This window comes from Acartia tonsa, chromosome 4, assembly GCF_053477335.1.
Source record: "Acartia tonsa isolate MP-2025a chromosome 4, ASM5347733v1, whole genome shotgun sequence".
NCBI classification, from domain to species: domain Eukaryota; kingdom Metazoa; phylum Arthropoda; class Copepoda; order Calanoida; family Acartiidae; genus Acartia; species Acartia tonsa.
In genome coordinates, this window is record NC_137263.1 from 37037648 (window position 1) to 37056923 (window position 19276).

General features: G+C 30.0%; 1 protein-coding gene across 21 annotated transcripts in view; it reads right to left on the minus strand.

The window, feature by feature from the left end:
* The window catches only part of shi (dynamin-1 shibire), a 69878-nt gene that overhangs the window by 24593 nt on the left and 26009 nt on the right, over positions 1–19276 (minus strand). For 14 of the 21 annotated variants that reach the window (XR_013878852.1, XR_013878851.1, XM_080157913.1 and 11 more), the window contains exons 15-20: positions 16723–16743; positions 7698–7752; positions 6838–6951; positions 2808–2881; positions 2452–2509; positions 1408–1524 (exon numbers count right to left, since the gene is read on the minus strand). Coding sequence is in view for 19 of the 21 variants with exons in the window: in XM_080157913.1 (XP_080014039.1) it covers positions 1408–1524; positions 2452–2509; positions 2808–2881; positions 6838–6951; positions 7698–7752; positions 16723–16743 (439 nt within the window). In the remaining 2 variants the exon portion in view is untranslated. The remainder of the gene's footprint in view (positions 1–1407; positions 1525–2451; positions 2510–2807; positions 2882–6837; positions 6952–7697; positions 7753–16722; positions 16744–19276) is intronic. The other 7 variants (XM_080157914.1, XM_080157920.1, XM_080157918.1 and 4 more) reach the window with 1 other exon arrangement.

The window sequence follows — 19276 nt, forward strand, 5'->3', positions numbered from 1 at the left end:
ATATCACTCAACATATCATGTTCTTAAAAATAACTCCGTTGTTATTAGTTGGAAAATATAATATAACGTCATATTTTGTAATTGTAATAAAAAATTACGTTGAAAAACTAGATATTATTCCTTCAAACAAAGTCATTTTCTTTATCTGAACATTTCTCTAGAAAATGGGGAGGGGGGAGGGGGGTGGGGGGTTAATGCAACCATCTCGTAATCAATGCGTAAATGACACTTAATATCCGAATTTTCCAACTTTTTGTTAGATTTTAGGAAAACAGACCTATCAAGGATTACTCATGTTTAGTTTCATAACAAAATTCGGAATCTAAATTTGAATTGATTACGAGATGGTTGCATTAACCCCCCCCCCCCCCCTTAGTTAGCCTGCTTTTTATTGTATTTATTATTGCTTTCCATCAAAGTTCCTAGCGAGCACAGAACCCCTGTCCAATATATAACCTAACCTGGCCTTAACAAGAAAAAATACAAAGAACTATATTGCTATTTCAAAAATGGATTTTGGGGTTTTATGCTCGGCTATGCATATTAAAGGATCCCTCGGAAATGTTAGATATAATAATCCATAAAATAAATCATAAACATTAAATATATACATTATACATATACAAAATGTGCAAACCCCAAAAATAAATACCCGATTTTAACACAGTATGTTTCATTTAGAGTGTGCATTCACTTTCGCATATAAATCTACTAAGTGTTTTTTCAAAAACACAATAGCAAATAAATTAGGGAGGGTGTAACATGATAAATATAAACCATTAAAGAAGGAGACAATAGTGCTCAAGAAAAAATATGCTATTCAAATTGTTTGGTAATGTGATATATTTGCGAAAGCGAATGCATACCTTTTTAAGATAACAAAGTAAGATTTTTATTTTAATTCAAAATTTATATATAACAAAATATGAAGCTAAATTAATACAAGAATCTTACTGTTAATAACAAAACTATTTAGTATTATTAAAAAAATTTAATAAATAGTAACGAAAAAGATTTAAATAGTTCATTTTATAGATTTATTCAACATGTAGAATTTTGAATTTGGTTGCCACGTGAGTAAGTACTTTTAAATGTTACATAGTTACAAGGATCCGACAATTAACATCCACAATTGGTGTTCATAAAACTATCTATTTTATTTTTCCAATGCCCCCTCCCTTCAGGGTGATAATAGTAGCTCAATATTATACTGACCATGCTGTATAAATCTTTAAAATGAACAAAATCCTTGAAACAAAATAATATAACCCTTGAACCGACAAGTGGACCAAAAAAATCTACTCCCTTTTTAATAACGCGAGTTTAGTCCTTGAGGGTCATAAAAAGATTGTTTATGATCCACTTTCGATTCAGGTGAAATAACCATCAATAATGTTAAATTCCTACCTCTCCCTCTCCGTTGACACTGTCTGCGTTGCTCTTCTCCGGGTAGACTCCGGCCCGGAGGAAGGAGGCCTTCCAGCTGTCAACATCATCCTGGGTCTCACAGGACAGGTCCAGAGTCTAGACAGACAATTGTGTCATGGTCATGGATATTTCATTGAATTCAATGGCCCAAAGCAACATTGAAGTCAAGGATTTAATCAATCTATTAAGGCAGGATTTCACAAGAAAATGGACGAAGATTAAGTTTTGCTAAATAAAATTAAAAAAGTAAAACCCCTCAATCTAAAAAGTACAAAATTCTATCTTTCTGTAGATTTTCAAAGTGTTGGGGGAAGATCACCTTATCCTCCATTTTAAATTCCTCATTAGTGCAAAATGTTTTAATTTACTCAAATAAATCCTATCATAAAAAGTAGTAGGATTTTTTTATGCTTATTCAGTAAGATCTCGTTAACCACTGAACTAGAGAAACTTCTTGGGAATGGTTTTAGGATTTTTTTCTGCCCCCTTTTTATTCCTTGAAACAGAGAGCTGCTAGAAATAAATACAATATTGCTAATTTATGTATCATTAAGATGTAACAAGAAAGAGTAGTTGGCAAAGGCTCCTGTCTGGGAAATAATACAAGTGTCCTCCAGAAGTCGGGTTTATTACCTTATTTATATTATATCAAGTATACTTTGACATTGGAAAGTTACCAAAACTGCAAAATTATTTAGGCAGTGAAATTTTAGTAATATTGTTTCATACCCCCCCCCCCCAAAAAAAAAGAAAAAAAATTCAATTCTTCTAAATGAAAGATAAATCATCTTTATTTAACCCCCCCCCCCCCCCCTCCTCTTATATCCTATACCCTAATTAAAGGAAGCATAAATTTTTCCAGCTTGGATATAAATATACTTATATTGCAAAAAAATACATTTTCTAAACAAACACAGCAAAAGTAAAATTGCTCCAAATGTATTTATATATTTGATTTCAATTTATTACAAAAACGCTACAAATAGACAAAATCTTTCAAGATATTTGAAAACTAATATTTACCTTTGCATCTCTATAGACATTTCTTCCCTCTGGATTGTAAATAGCGAACATCTGACGCCTGTTCATATTATGGACATATTTTATATCAACAAAATTTCCCTCTTTATTAGTAGCTAACTCTAAATTTTAATATTGGACTCGCATTCGTTGGATTAAACACTTTGGGAACTTTTACATCAAGATTGTGCTGTACAAACCTAGAGTGTCCAAATTTTTCCACCAATAATTTTAATCTACAGAAGAGGAAATTTTGTTAATCTTAATTTCCCTAGGTGTAGCATAAATAAAATAAGCTCAATGAATTATAAAAGAGGAGCTGCGCTAAATATTGTATCCATAATTAATAAATCCATTGCCTTGACATAAAGCTTGACTCCAGATCTCTCAGCTTCAACTGGTCCAGTGGCAACATGTACTTCTTGTCCTTCTCCTAAAATAATATGTACTTTGTACTATTTCATGTACTTTGCGGTTTTCTTTATAATGCCTAGCCGAGAACAGAACCCAGCACTACCCGTGTGCATCTGAATCATAACTTCAGAGAGACAGAACTACATACTTACACCCCTTATTTGGAAATAAAATTAAAATAAGGAATGGGAGGGCATATTTCTTCATAGTTTTTTGTTGATTACTTAAGGTCATGTTAGGTTAGGTTATACTAGGTCCTGGGTAACCCAACAGGTATAGGAAAATAAGGAACTAAGAGGGAAAGCACCACATTGCACTATTTCAGCTGGTAAGGATGAAAAATTTTCTATTCATTTCTAGAATAAGTGTAACTGTACTTATGTCATTTGCCTTTGTACTTAAAAAGAACAAAGTTTTGTGTACTTTACGTTAGTTCTTTTTTGATCTACTATACAAAACAATATTGATACTCTTTTTTTCCTAAATAAAGAATAAGGTAACAACGGGAGGGAGGTCATTCATATTTCTGGATGAGCATTAATACATCGACCATTGTCTTATCCCTTCAGATCCATGAGAAAATAATAAATGAGAAAGAAAATAATTTTACATAATAGTTATTTCTCGCATCGTATTATAAACAGCTTTCCGCGAATATAGAATGTACAATGAATGTACCATTTTTTAGCCCCGAGGTGCCGAAGGCACGGGCTAAAAAACTGGTTTTAATCTTATGATTGTACATTTTTATATTCGTAGAAAGCTGGATATAATACGATGCTAGACATAGTTTTTTCGTATGGATGAGAACCGGTTCCTTTCCACCGGGTTCCAATGAATACGAGAAAACATATTAATTAGTTTAATTTATAATGCAATAAATTTCATGAAACCAAAATGTCATTCTTAATTTGTTTTATTAAATTGATTATGATTTCAGATGCATGTTTAGGTTAATTTAATGATAAATAATTAAATTACTATATATTGGTTAAATAATTAATTCTTAGTAAATAGGAACAAAATTTACGCAAAAATTAAATAAATAGATATCGTTTTGTTTGAAGCAAAAGAAAAAAAAACTTTTTACTTAAGACCGATCTATAGTACATTTATTTGGCAGGATAACCTGTGAAAAATAGCTATCTTAATCATTATATATAAGTAAAAAGATGTCCGTATATTTGTGGATAATGATGTCGCTAACCGATGGGCCGATGTGGTTCTCCTTACAGTAGGACTTTTTTATTTGTCCAGGAAATATAATAATAGGTGGGGTTGGGCCGGATATCCGGCCATTTTGGATATCCGACCGGAAACCTGATATTGAAACTATCCGAATACCGGATATCCGGCTGATTTCTGATGCCGGATATCGGGCCATTTTCAATATCCGGCCCAACCTAAATAATAGGAGTATTAAATTGAAACAAATGAAACTCAGAGATGCATCAATGAAAATTAATTTTTAATTATATATCTACATTAAATACATAAAAAATATTGACAGATAATTATTTATTTATCCCTAGTATGTAAGTATTGAATTGCAGCAAACAATTGAATTAGGATATTTAATTTGATTTAACTTTCATCTCATAATATCTTGATTGGGTTTAACTTTTAATGAAAGGGGAAAGGATTTGATCAATCTTTTGATTAAATATTAAAAAAAAGGTTAAAACAGATTATTTCTTTGTTTATGGCAGGGGGGGGGGGGGGAGCCCTTTTTACGTCAAAACGCTTAGGAATATTTTCTACCACCTCCATTCCCTATAAAAAAAAACAGATCCGCTAGATGCTAAAGCCACAGCTGATTGTTTATAATAAAACTCGCAATAAATATTTATTTTGGTGTTACTATGTTTAAAAAAAAACCTGGAAAAAAGTACTTTAGTAGTTTTTCTCCAGGTGCCCTAACCCTGTGTGTATCTTTTTGTTGATAAAAAAAACAATAACATAAGTTTGTCCTGACTAAATGAATGCAAAAAATTTACAAACTTCTGGTACAAGAATACAAAAGTTAGATAAAAAAATGCGGGGTGACCAACAAAAAAAACTAATACAAAAATTAATCAACATCAAAAAGCCAAAATCATTGACCGTTGAAATTGATTTGTTAGAAGTTATGCCTGTGTATTTTTATTGTCTTCTAGGTATATATAGCAAATAAGGATTAAATAGAATTTTTTTTATCTAACTTTTTAAAGAACACCATGTATCTTTTAAAGCAGGGATAAAGATATAAATAAATATATATGTAAAGTTTTGAATCTTAAAAAGAAAATAAATGGAGATTTTTTACACCTAATGTGTCAAAAAAGATCATTATGTTTTAATAACACTATAACAACTCTTTTTATACTTGACCCAAAACAAACATAATAGATTAGGTTTGGTCCTAAAGAGTATTATATTACATTACTTTATTTTATGGAATTGACAATATAGTAGCTATACTAATTTTTAAAAACCCACATTTTTCAGTTAATTTTCCTATCCTTTCAACCCAAACTTTTTTTGTTTGGTTCACACCAAACAAGAACTATTTGTCTGTCTGAAGACTACAATACTTTTTATATTATTTATGGTTAGATACAAGAATGGATAAAGGTTTCCATCAAAGTGTCTTCGTTATTCGAGCCCCGCAAGGTCACGTCACCGCTAGTAAAGGCACAGCAGGAGTTGGACATTTCCTAGATTTCCTCGTACGGGCGGGATTACAGTCCAGGACCTTTTCGACTTGGTGTACTGTCTAGGTCCTGGTCCAGCAATCCAGGAGAACTAAGGATGACTGTCACGCACCCTTTTATGTCCAAACACCCAAGGATATTAGGCTAAGTAACATCCAACAGACAACCAACTCTCTGTGATGCACGACCTTTGTCTGAGAAGTCCCAACTGTGCATGGTAACGAGTTGCGCCTGTTTTGGGCCAAGGCATTCCCCCTACTCTAACTATTTATGTCGCGCATCTGACATAGCAGCAGTAGGAACCATTTTTAACGTCTTTAGTTATGACGCGGTGTCGGCCCGAGATTCGAACCTATCCACTTCCCGACGACGGGCGGATGCGCCACGGTCGCGGGTTAGGAGTTGGACATAAAGAAATACTATCCCTCCACTTTATTTTTAATCTATTAGGGGGACTGAGGGGGTTATGTGCTCGCTAGCAGGGAAAGCAACGAATGGATTGTCAATACTTTTCTTCTCGCGTATCCAATATTTATGCTATTAAAATACATAGTCCTCTTCTTTTTAAAGAAAACTTCCCCTTAAAAATACCAATTTCTTTTAAAAAATCTTAACAAAATCATCTAAGATACTAAAAGATTGGTTCTTCTACTAAACAAAAATCTATTCGCGAATCTATCTGCTTTATACAACTTTTGTTTGCCCAACAGCTTATTAAACAAAAAAAACTTTGCAAAAAGTCTCCAACGAAAGAAAAGAAAAAAACAAGTATTTTCTTATTTTTTGTTTTCTCTTTTTTGTCAAGATATGAAAGATGTTGGTGGCTAAGTTTGAATCAAAATTAGGATAAGGTCGAAAAATACCACGTAAAAAATAGATGAGGTTCAGTTGAATGATCATGATTGAGTTTTAAAAATGTCCATTAAATATTTGAATTATCACAACTCCTCTCGACTTTTCCCAAATAATAAACTATTTCTCATAAGCATTGTAACAAGTTACACCTTTTTATAAGTCAAGACATTCTCCTAATGTTTTAATATATAGGATGTGTGACTTAAAGACAACAAATGTTACTTATAAATACAAAGATGTCTATTACCTATAAATTAATAATTTCAAAAATTCCTATTATACAAGCGACAAGATAAAAAATAACACTTTTGTACCAAAATGTGTGCAAGTTATGACCAACAATATGGCCGGATTATGCCTTTGCCTACACCGTGTTCTTATTGGACTAATTTGCTGATTATGTATCTAGCCCTACTAAATTTATTACCTCCTCATCCTTGAACCAGGACAGGCTCTCACTGGTCAGAACAAACCAATAATCTCGGGATCCTCCCTTCATTATACCAAGGTTGTGGATAGCCATATATCCCTTTCTGATCACCTGAATATGAATAATATTAGATAGATAAAAGATAGATAGTTAGATAGATAGATTGATATTTCATTGTATTATTTAAGAGAAATATATAATTCTCTCTTATAGAGTAGCTTTGGTACTATAAATGGGTCAAATGATAAACGAGGATTGAAAATGATAGATTAAATATTAGACCAAAAATTAGAGTGTTCAAAATTGGTGTTTTAAAAACACAAAATATGAGATCATGTAAAATAAAAAAAAATTATGTACATATAACTTAAGATCTCTATAATGGCTCGTATTAAACTTAAACATTTTACTAGCAGTCTAATGAACTCTAATATAATATCAACATGGACAATGACATCCAATAGAAGCAAGGCTTAATAAAGTCAACGTACAGTCTTTGCTTTGGAAATTTGATCAAAATTATTCTTCTTAAGTAATATTTCTTTTTATATAAAGATGTGAGGATTTTTGTCTGTTCGTTAAGATCTCGCTTACCACTGAACCATCATAGTTCTCCATTTTATAAATGTTTTTCGGCCATTTTATTTAAAAATTGTAGCATTATAAATCCCAGTTTTTAATTTCGCCAGCTCTTTCCAATAACCTTCTCATATTCTCCAAGTGATTATTTACAGTTTCACTATTTTAAATAACAAAGCTGACGGTTAGATCAACAGACAGTGTGACCTGACCAACAGGCAAAACTTGTAGATCAGCTGCTGCGCAGGTTACAAATCTGCCAAAAAAATTTGCATTACCTGATTTCCGAGTTTGCGGCCAGTTTTTTCTGCATTCTGCGTCTGGCTTTGAGCACTAAAAAAATAGGAAAAACTTTACATGTTGAAAAATGGCAAATTCGTAAACACAAAAAATGCATAAACATTATAAAATACTAGCATTGAATTTATAGAAAAGGTATTTTATTAGCAACTTTGAGAGTAAATAAATTATAGATTTTATTTTCAAATAATCTTTCGTCATTGGTTACATTCTTAACAATTTTAGTTAGTCTTTTGTGTTTGTTTTTGTGTAACATATAAGAACATTTTTAAAGTCTTCAGCAAAACTGGAAGTGTAAATTACCTAATCTTAACTGTAAATTTAAATATAGTAAAAAGAGAAAAGGGATAAAGAGAAAAAAATTAAATATTGCATGGAAAAAAAGGTCTTGGATTTTGAACAAATGAATTCTAAAAATAATTTTGTAAATTCAACTGATTAGTAAAAATGTAAAAATCAAACCCTCTAACATTTTATTAAAATTAGATTATTATTTATTTAATTATTATATTTTAAAATATCTCATAGAGAAAAAAATAAAAGAGAGGAATCGAAGCAACTAGAAGACGAAAATAGGCAGTGGGCCTAGAGGCCTACTCAGCGCTGTTGCCGCGCTAAAATTTATTGCTATTCCACTACTTTTCAAATGGGAGGATTAAAAATTATTAAAAAAAAATTTTTTTACTTTTTACTATTTCCATATTTAGGGCAAGAATATTAGATTAGATATTTTCGTTTTAATGTTTTAATTAAAAATTACATAGAATTTTATTTTTATTTAAAAAAAATTGTTTATGAAAGATGAATCCTTCTATTTCTAAAAAGGGGGAAATTTTTTTCATAATGAACATTCAGCTGATTCTGACCGCCCACGGCTGTTTGCTAAATATCGCTTTTCTTTTTATTTACATTATTATTTATGATTGACTTACTAAAAGCCCTGGGCGGTTTTTGATTTTCGTCTGCTTCTAAATTTAGGGATGGGGAAGTAGTATTTTACCATGAAAAAGGGGTGAGTATTCATCCTCTTATCCTTTTTCCTTATGAAATATCTAAAGTAAAAGAATCGAAATTGTAAGCTTTTATAATTAATGTTAGATAAAAATTGTAAATCAAACTAGTAGGGTTAATAAAAAAAGATTTAGAAGTTTTATATATAGATGGGTTTTTGTTTTCATAAAAGTCATGTATTATAAAACTAAAAGGAAAACTTTTATAAATTGATAGGTAGATTATTATAAGAATTACATACTAGCAGGGCCGAAGAAAGGATTCTAATCAATTCTAATCATAAATGTGTTCTTTTCGGACATTTTTCCTTTTAATTACAGAAGGAACAAAAAGGAGACTTTTAGTTTCTTGTTCTAATTTACAATGATTTATCTTCAGATAATGTTTCCCTACCCCCCATTTAAAATAAACAAGCAACAATCCTTGAAAAAAAGAAAAAAATATCCTTCCAATTCCTCATATTGCCTCAATACCACCCTCCCCCACCCCTAGGTGCCCAAAACTCCTACATATTTGTTTGAAAATACTGAATATTTAAGCTGCTTTTAATGGATACGGTTAGAAAAATTAACGTTTCTAAAAGTTGAAGCTCTTTAAAATGGATAAAAAATATAGGGGAGGGTTGTTTGATCCACTAAACGATTCTAAGAAATTAGCTTGTTGTTTTTTAAATGCAAGAAAAAAGACAAGAATTATAGACAAAATAAAGTTGTTACAATTCCCAGTCTATGCATAAAATTCTGCTCCAGGCAAAAAAATGGGCCCTCTTATCTTTTAAACTCGAAGATCTTCTGCACTTATGGCTTGTACGTCAATCCTATTTATTAAAAGAGCTCTTTCCCATAATTAGAAAGGGACTAGTTTACTTAATCCTATTATATATAGTAGAAAGTATCGCTGAACCGATATGGTTCTCCTTTACAGTTATGCCTCTTATAGGTCCAGGGAGGTTTCGACTTCTCCCCCCTCCCCCTCCCAAACCTAGAGTCCTCTAGGGTCGTAGCCGCAAGTAGTTATATTATACAAGCGCAGTAACACTTTCAAACTTTCCTATTGTAGGTGTCGCTATATTTCATAAGAGTATGTTTTAAAACAATAAAAAGATGAAACAAATGTGTTTATTTTCCCTTCAAAATTCAACATAAAAGTAGTCTCTTTCATTTAATTTATATTTGGCCTTTTTATTCAGTTAAAATAAAATTAATGTTAAAATTAATGTATAGTGAACTATTGTGCATTCATAATGCAGAAGAATATAGCATTTGTCTTAATAATGATCACATAAAATTTTATTAACAAAATTCTATGACATAGCCATAAAAAAAAACTAAAATATGGGAAGGTTCTTTTAAGAAGAATGATAGTTTAATTCAACTAGAAGTGTAGGAAAATAAAAATATTATTTTTAAGTGAAAAAGAGATGGAATTTATTGCAGCTAAATTACTACCTTATTTCTTTGGATACAGGGATGTTAAGGATTAAGACAATAGGAAATAAACTAATGCACTTTACCAACCATTATCAAAATTAACCCTTTTCTAGATTAAAATCAAAAGTGGAGAAGTTCGGACAATAAGGTTTTTGAACACCAATCAATATTTGTTAGATGCCTTCAGTTTTTCATTCTGAGGATTTTACATGTTGGGTCCGTAACCATTCATCCTACTATAATTTGTTAGAAGTTCCAAAAGAGGAATAGAATCACGTTGAAAAACTTTAGGGACAATATCCACTCTCTCTCCATACCCTTTTTCCATTCTTTACACAAATCTAAGTTTAAAACTTATATATATTGGTTAAAAGAAACAAATCCTCCCTGTTTTAATTTCCATTTTAAGTTATTTTTTTAGGGGGGGGGGGCTGATTGATTAGAAATTCATAATGAGCCTCCATTCCTAACATTACAAAGTATACCTCCCATTAAAAAATTAAGAGTTAGAATAAAACATTTTGTTTTATTTCAAAAGCAAAATTAGTACCAAAAAAAAGCGATAAAGAAGTTTTTAGAATTGAAAAAAATATAAATTAAGTTTCATCATGTGGTAATAATGTTTCATAGAAATATTTTAACGCTTTAAAGCAATTTGAATTCCTAGATTTATAAACCTTGAATCCAACTTCGTAGATTTAATTTAATACATACATTACTGCAGATTAAAAAAAAGTTGGAAAGCTGTACCTTTCCACCCACTGCCCCACACCCTCCCTCTACAATAGTTTAAGAATATTCATTATCGGTTATAGACTTCATTATTTAATCACCTCGTAAAATATATTGGAAAAAAGGGTAGCGAAGCTTGTTAAAGAATTATAATATAAACGTTTAAAATGTTATTTCTTTGATGAAATAATTTTAGAAAATGATTTTTACGATGACCTAAAGCCGATTTAATTTCAAGAAAGTCATGCTAATTATACTTGGGTTGAATGCCAAAAACATTCATAAAGGTTTAGAAAGAGCAATCTCATCTAATTCGTAAAATGTTTGTCTTTATATCTCAAATGTAAAGGGATAGTTTTATCAGTGTTTTTTTAGTATATTACCAGAATTTTCTGACAAAACGACATAATTTTTTCCTAATGGTAACATGGTAGGTACTCCTGTAATATTTTGTATTTTCTACCTTTCAAATGTGGACAAAAAATTAACATACAATAAAATACCTATTGAAGGCTTTAGCAATCTTTATTTTATGTATATTATCTTGTTAAATACCCCTCGTAAAAGTAACCCTTTTAATGTTATTATCTAGGGACTATTAAAACTTAAAAGAACTGCATTCAAAAAAGCTTATTGTAAAATGTTTTGAACATTTAATAATATTTTAAACAAAAGATAGTTTTTGTGCAAAAAAAATAGGAAAATGTTTGTACATTTCCAGAAGTAAGTATAGGTCAATAAATTGTATAAAATCCCAAATTACGATAGAGTAAATTACCCCTTCTGTATATTAAAATTATTGGTAAAAATGTTTGGGCATTGGTAGTTTGTACAATCCAATTAAGTTTTGCTAAAATAAAAGGTTTTTTTTAAGCCAACAAATGGACGACCATGTTTATACAACTTTGGGGACCAATATCTACCTGGATATATAAAAAAGTCTTTGTTTTAATTACAAACCTACCAACTAAAACTGTCTCTTAATATAAAATGTATTTGAAAGTTTTTTTTTAAACATAAAATATTTGAAAATTTATATTTAGAATTTGTTAAATATCGATATCACGGTTTTTCAATTTCAAGCTCAATTTAAAAGCTTCCAGGTTTTTGAAAATATTTTCTTCTCTCAGTATCACAAAATAACATCAAACACGTTTAGTTTGAAATGTACTATGATTTTATTTTAAAACTAGCGGTTGCGCACCTAGCATCTAGGGTATCTGTATTAGAAATTTTACAGATACCATAGACATAAAAATAGCCTAAAACCATCCTGGAACCAAAGTGAAGCTTCCCTATAAAGGAGAACTCTTTCGGACCAGTAGTAATCGAAATATTAGACTACAGACAAAAAACTTACTACCTTATAATTCTAAGGCACGTCTACCTTTTAGACAGAGTACATTATCGGTCTTTTAATCTTGATATGTGTCCATAAAAATCTCGGAAACAGATAAATACATGTTTGTCGTAGGCATTCATATGCAATTAAAGTGATTATTTGATAAACAAAATTATTATTTCTTTTAAATATTGTTTTTAACTAGATGAGAGAGACATTACTTTTCGTCTAAACAATGAATATTTTTTACATTTTCATGAAAAAAAATATTTTATTTGGTAGAAAATAGATATTTACTTAGGAAGAAGATTGATAATTATTGAAAGGAGTTTCACCAAAAAAAAGGTGTTGAGAATTAAAGGTAAAAAACTGAATACTCAATTTTATTACTTCTATTTACAGAATATGTTGTCTTTTATTATATAATCTCTCTGTTTTTGGTTATATTCAAGTGTTTAATTCAACAAAAACCACCGAATCAAATATAATCTGTTTTATAAAATTAAGCTTAAATGTCGGGATTAAACCTCTATAAAATATTGTGCATTGGTTCAAGTAAACTTTAGAGAGTTCTCAATATTTCAGTATAGATTATCTTCCTAATATTTATCAGACTAAAAAGTTTTAGTAACTTCTAGAGGTAGAAGGAGGGGAGTGGACAATGGAGTTTACATTAGCCAGTTACCATAAGCTAAAATACACCCCTAGAAATAACTAAAAGAATATTCATCGCCTTTTGTCCAATCTTTGCATCCCTGAGCTATACCTGGGTGGGTTAAATTACAGAATAAATCTATTCCATAACATTATTTTGCAATTAACCAAAAAAAAATGAAATGATAACGGATATTTAAAGAAAAATATATTATATAAGCTTATATTCTAAGACAAATCAAAATAATCATTAAGTTTAAGTCTTATTTCATAACTAAATTTTTTACCCGTCACATCTTTAAGGGGGTTGACCTTCTCCCCCCCTGTCAAATAGCTTAATTGCATTGAGAAATCCAATGACCAACATTAAGCATCCAAGTATCCTATTATATAAAGTAGTAAGAGTTTTAGTCTGTCTCGAAGAATCTCGCTAACCACTAAACCGATATTGTTCTCTTTTACAGTGAAGCTTCTTATAGGTCCTGGGAAGGTTTTAAACTATTTTTGGGAAGGGTGTCTTCACCCCCCCTCGCCCCCCAATTTTTTTTTATTCTTTAGAAACTCAAATTTAATATGGAATGATGTCGACTTTTCCCCCTCCTAACTTAAGTGTCTCTAGAGGCTTCTAGGGGCGTAGCCGCTAGTATATTGTAAAGTAATAGTCCCAGCCGTTAATAAGATATTATTGGACATAATATTTATATGTATAACCCTAGAAAATTGTTAAAAATGCATTAAAATTTAGGGTTTCAATGTCTAATATTATGTAAAATGTTCAAAGTATAAAAAAACTTTTCTAAAATCTTTGCAAGGGTCAATATTTTAGCCTGAGGACTTTGTTAAAACACTTTACTCAATAAAACTTTGTATCATAGTAACTTATGAGTAAGTGAATGAGTGTGTGTGTGTGTGTGAACGTGTGTGCAAGAAAGGCGTGACAGAAAAAGTAAATTATCCAAAAATTTGCATTTCAGTTTTTTCATGAAACATCTCTTATTTAAAAGAAAACATAGATAACTTATATCCAAAATAGTACAGTCATGACTGCTTGCAACATTACATTAGGATTTTTGACAGGCATTGTAAATAAATCACCGAATAAAACCTTTCTGTTAGTTGTTTAATACCTAATTAAATATAATTTATTCTCTAATTAAACTAATATATCCTTGTTTCTAGTCTCTTGGTGTTTTCTTATAATTATCTAATTAAAAAATTAATTATTTAATTTACATATCCCTGGATCCTTGGTACAGTAATGAAACTAGTTTTCAGCCCCGCAGCAGAGTTGGAGTCCTTTGTCTCTGGATGATGTGAGTCCATGGCGATAGTAGAAAACTTTTAGCCGCCTAATAAATTTTAGGACAAGGAAGGGGAAAATATTTACAAATTGTGTATTAAAGTAACAGGATATCTGTTAGTAGCTCAAGATCTCGCAATTTATTGGACCATGAAAGGTTTACAACTAGTATGGAGGAGGTCTTTAAAACAAAGTATAACGATGTTTGTCCATCCATCCGGTCGCCTGTCTGAATAAAATTTTAAACAGGTAAACAACTGAACAAAATTAGTATGTTTTTTAGGAATATCCATTCCCATATAAACAACCCCTTAAATAGTGGATGTAAATATTCATTTCGTGAATAAATGATGACCTATCGGTCCATCATTTATTCCCTCGGGTAAGAAATATTCATGCCTAAACAAAAAACTGGACAGGAATACCCCATTCCGGCCATCTCATGGTTTTCCTTGTTTGTGGGATACTACCCTTCTTCAATATAAAAAAAAACACCTACAATTAACTAACTTTCTACCCAATTATTAAATGTGCAAAATTTTGTCTACTGTAGCTTATGATTACTGGATGCAGAAAGGGTTTTTAGATCAATTTAAGTACTCTTAATCTTGAATATTTCATTTTGAATTAATCTGATTCGCACTAAGCATCTAAGGGCTTATAAGAGAAGAACTCAAAAGGTTTAATAGTTCTTGACATCTTAAGCTTAGGATAACTATTTTTTGTCAGCATTCTTCAACCATGTGTTTCTGATAATATTTATCCCTTTCATGCTTTCAAGTATTATCAATTAGACTTTCAACACTCCCCACACATTCTGAGACAAAATAATATTAATTGGTTATACCCTCCCTCCCCCCCCCCCCCTCTATATATTTAGGATTCAGATGTACAATTAGTAAAATGCAGGAGACGCTTATTTTGTTGTTACAAAAATTATAATTTTCTTTAAAAAATTTATATGAGACATTTAAGGAAGAATCAAATGTCGGGGTTGTGAATAGAGCAAGTATTATTTATACATTTTTTAGACTCCTTAAACATTAATGAAGGCATCAAAATATTCTTTGTCAAAATGTTAAGTCCCCTAAAATCAATTTCTATATTAAGAACTAAAATGATATTTTAGACTTAATATCAGACATTGAAAGTATTAAATGTTTTGTTTTATTTCCTTTTATATTTATTCTTGTTTCAATAATTTTAGTTTATGATTGAAATTTTAAGACTTCATATTCTGTAATAAATGCTTTGGAAGGGTCATTTTTAATATTGCACTTTTAAACTTCAATGAAAGGCAATAGTAAAAAGTATTTAATATTTTGTTAATTCGCTTTTACTTGAATTTCTATGAAAAAAGATGCAATAAATTTTTAAGTCCTTGAAATAAGGTGGATAGGGTATAAAATATTTTCTGGAGGTCCTTTCAATTTCTTGTCTTGTTAATAAAGGAAATTTGGCTAATCTTTATGGACCTTCAAAACTTCATGGATAGGTCTTGATCAATAAAGGTCCAAACTTATTAATGTCAAGTTTCAGTGTTAGTATAAAAAAAAACTCAAAACTCAGAAGTTAAAAAAGCTGGAATTTAATAAAAATAATGAAGAAACAAATTGCTAGATCGTGTCCTCTTTAACAGCAAAATGTAGCATTTTAGTCATTGAAAATTAATGTTGAACATATGCTAAAAAAGAATTCAATAAATAGTGTTTTCTTTGTCTTGAAACTTACTTTTAATTAGTCCTAAATAGTTATTTGAATGTATGTAACAAAACTACAGCTAAGCTATGCGAAAGAGGTGAAAACGAAAAAAAAGGCCAAAAAATAAAATAAAAAGACATACTATTTAAATAATAAGGGTCATACCTTTAAAATATTTTCTAAAAACATATACATTTACATGAATAGGGTGTTCATCAAAATTTAACAGGCAATAAATCTTATTTTAAGCACTATACATAACAGACAAATAGAAAATTTACATTATCCTAAATCAATGAACACCCTGTTTTTAATTTAGATAAGGTAAAGTGACAATTTTAAAGCTACTCTTTAACCTCGTTCGCATGCATAACTGAGCTAAACAAAAGTATGAAAACAGAGCATTATTAACTTGGTCAAAACATGTTAAAGCAGAAGGAAATTAATGTAAGTAACATTATGTTTACAGGTTGTCTCATAAAAAATTAGTCACAAATATTACAACAAAAAATGTTAATTAAATTAGTATTTTTAACACAAAACACATTCAATAATTACTAAAATAAATGCTCCATTCAAATACTTTTTTTTATTACTTTTAGTTACATCTGCCATTTAAGAAAATATTGAGCCATGAAAGAATTTTTTTGTGTGTTAGGACATGATTTGTTTTCATAGGCATTTAAAAAAAATTCTTTTTTGGCAAATGTGACTAAAAATCCACCTTGGTATTGAATAGTGAATTTAAAATCTCTTTCTGGTAGATAATGGGGAGATTGGAAGGAGATAATTGGGGGAGATAAAACTAGAGAGAATTGGCAACACAACCTTACCCTGCACTTAGATCGTCATATCTGAAATATATAATTGACCTTTAGCTTTAATCTTCATAGTAATGTGAAGAACCTTTCATTTTGGACTTCAATTTATATTTTTGAACAAATATTAAAGGGACTTTTCTATATTTGATATATAAAAATACATTTTATATTTAGTAACAATTAGGTCATATTTGCTAATCTTTTCTATTTTTAGTTTTTTCATCATTAAGCATCATTAAATACAAAATTTTTAATTCTTTATTAACAATTATAAATTACCTAAGCCTTTAAGCATAATTAAGGCATTAAATAAAAATAGTACATTTGATTTACTCATTAAATATCTTCTTAGAATTCAAAGAGACAAAATTTTTAAGTATTGAAAAAATATTTTATTAAAATCAGTTTAATTATCATCATGATCATTGTTTTTGGACTTAAACAATGTGTTTGACATTCCTTTAAAATATATTCGTCTTTCAATATCTTTCCCTTTAAAGCCCGGTAACAAAACCCCTCCAAACAGCAGACACAGACAATTATAGAGAAGTTAGGCTTGTATAAGTTGTCCATAAGTACCATTACACAAGAAAAATATGGCTTGGTATTGCACCAAAGAAAAGTTGAACATAAAATCACATTGTGCTAATATACAAAGGAAGTTGAAGGTAAAATCAAAGCCAAAAGAGAAATCTTAATAATAAAATGACAGGTAACTATTACACAGAAATTGTTCTAAAATTGATTTTGAGAATGAAAAAAGCTTATATAAATGTTAACTTTATATATTAGTTAAACGTGATTTACTTTCAGCTTCTATTGACTTATAACCCAGTGTGAGCAAAAAAGTTGAACATTTAATGTTGACACTAAACCAAACAAGAATTAAATAATTGATCAAAGTTTTATAAAACTTGTGTTCGCCATTAGACATTACATTTCTTATAGCCAACTTTTTAACATGGATAAGTAATCCAGAAAACAATATGCCAGGGAAATTAAGGGATAAAACAATGAAAGATAAATAGATATATATCTCCCAATGATAATAGCCTAAATATCCCTTCCCGTGTATCAAAGAAAAGTTTGAACCTATCTATCAAAGTTCAATAAAGGTAACCAAACGAATAAAAATGCGTGTTTATGAAACTTTTGGTACCAGTGTAATTTACAGCCCAATGTCCCCTCCCTCCCTGACAATAAACTCATATGTTTCTTTTCTGCTAATATAAACTCTTAAGGATTCAAAAATAAAGTAATTTATTTTAAATTCTAGTATAATATCAAAACTTTATAGACTAAGATAAATGTTATACAAAATTTTAGGCCAACTTAACTTAAAGATTGAATCCATTTTTTTGAAATAAAAATGTTCAATTAAAAGGAAAGGGAGGGTATATAAAACAGAGATACATTTAAGCCCTATGAGAGCGTGCCCATGTTTAATGACTTCGAGTTTAGATTTGATTTTTTAAAAACCTAATCACATTCACATATACTAAGTCAAATAAAGCCTCGTAATATCAGAAATCTTATTTTGACTGAAAATGATGGTAGACAAAATAATCTTACTAAGTACTAAGTCCCCAAAGTATTTCAAAATAAGGATTTCTAATACATATACCTACATAAAAAAAACAACCAATTAAAAATTTTAGAAACTAGGTGAAACTTTTTCCTAAACTCACCCCTTTAAATGTTTGAGAAGTACACTGATGGATAAGTTTGTCTAATGCATAAAGCACATTTAGTTCATACACAGTTTAAGTAATCTATTATAGGAAAATTGGAATTATTTTAAATGGAAGTAGTACTCTTAAGTAAGCTAACCATATGAAATAATATCCTTCTTTCAAACTTAGGTGCCATATCTATCCCTTTTGTAAAATGATTTATTTTTAGATATTGAAAAAAAGTCAATTTTATAATTTAATATTAATTATCAATTAATTGGAAAAGAACTCGACCCTAAAAATATGCCTTATTACTCTGTGCGGGAGGTTTAATTTATATGCCATAGACCCATTCCTTAGTAAATATATCCATTACGTTAGTTACATGCAGAGGAAAACAGGGGAAGGGTCACATTGTGATTAATTTATTGGGGGTAATGAATGAATACATGGATAGGTCAATGGAAAAATATAAATTTCCCTAAGGAATTAAATAAAACTAGGCTTTAAAAATTGCAAAAGCAGATAACCTTGAATTTCAATACAATGGACTATAGATTGATGTACAGTGTACTGTACACTGCCTATTATGATAAACAAAATTACCCTTTATTTCAATTAAGATTACTGGTGGATATTTTAAGACATTGCTAGTTTGCAAGTTCTAATCAAGATTTAATAAAATCAACTTTGGTTACCAGTATTATTTACAATCTAAAGTCCCCTCCTGATATAGTGCTTTTCAAATGATGAGGAAAGCTTTATCTCACATTGACCAATCCCTGCATTCATGAGGTTAAAATTGGGGGAAGAAAGTGTTAAATTGGGTTGAAAGTTTGGATATAATGCACAGAATAGTTTCAATCAACAGACGACATTCATATTAGATTTCA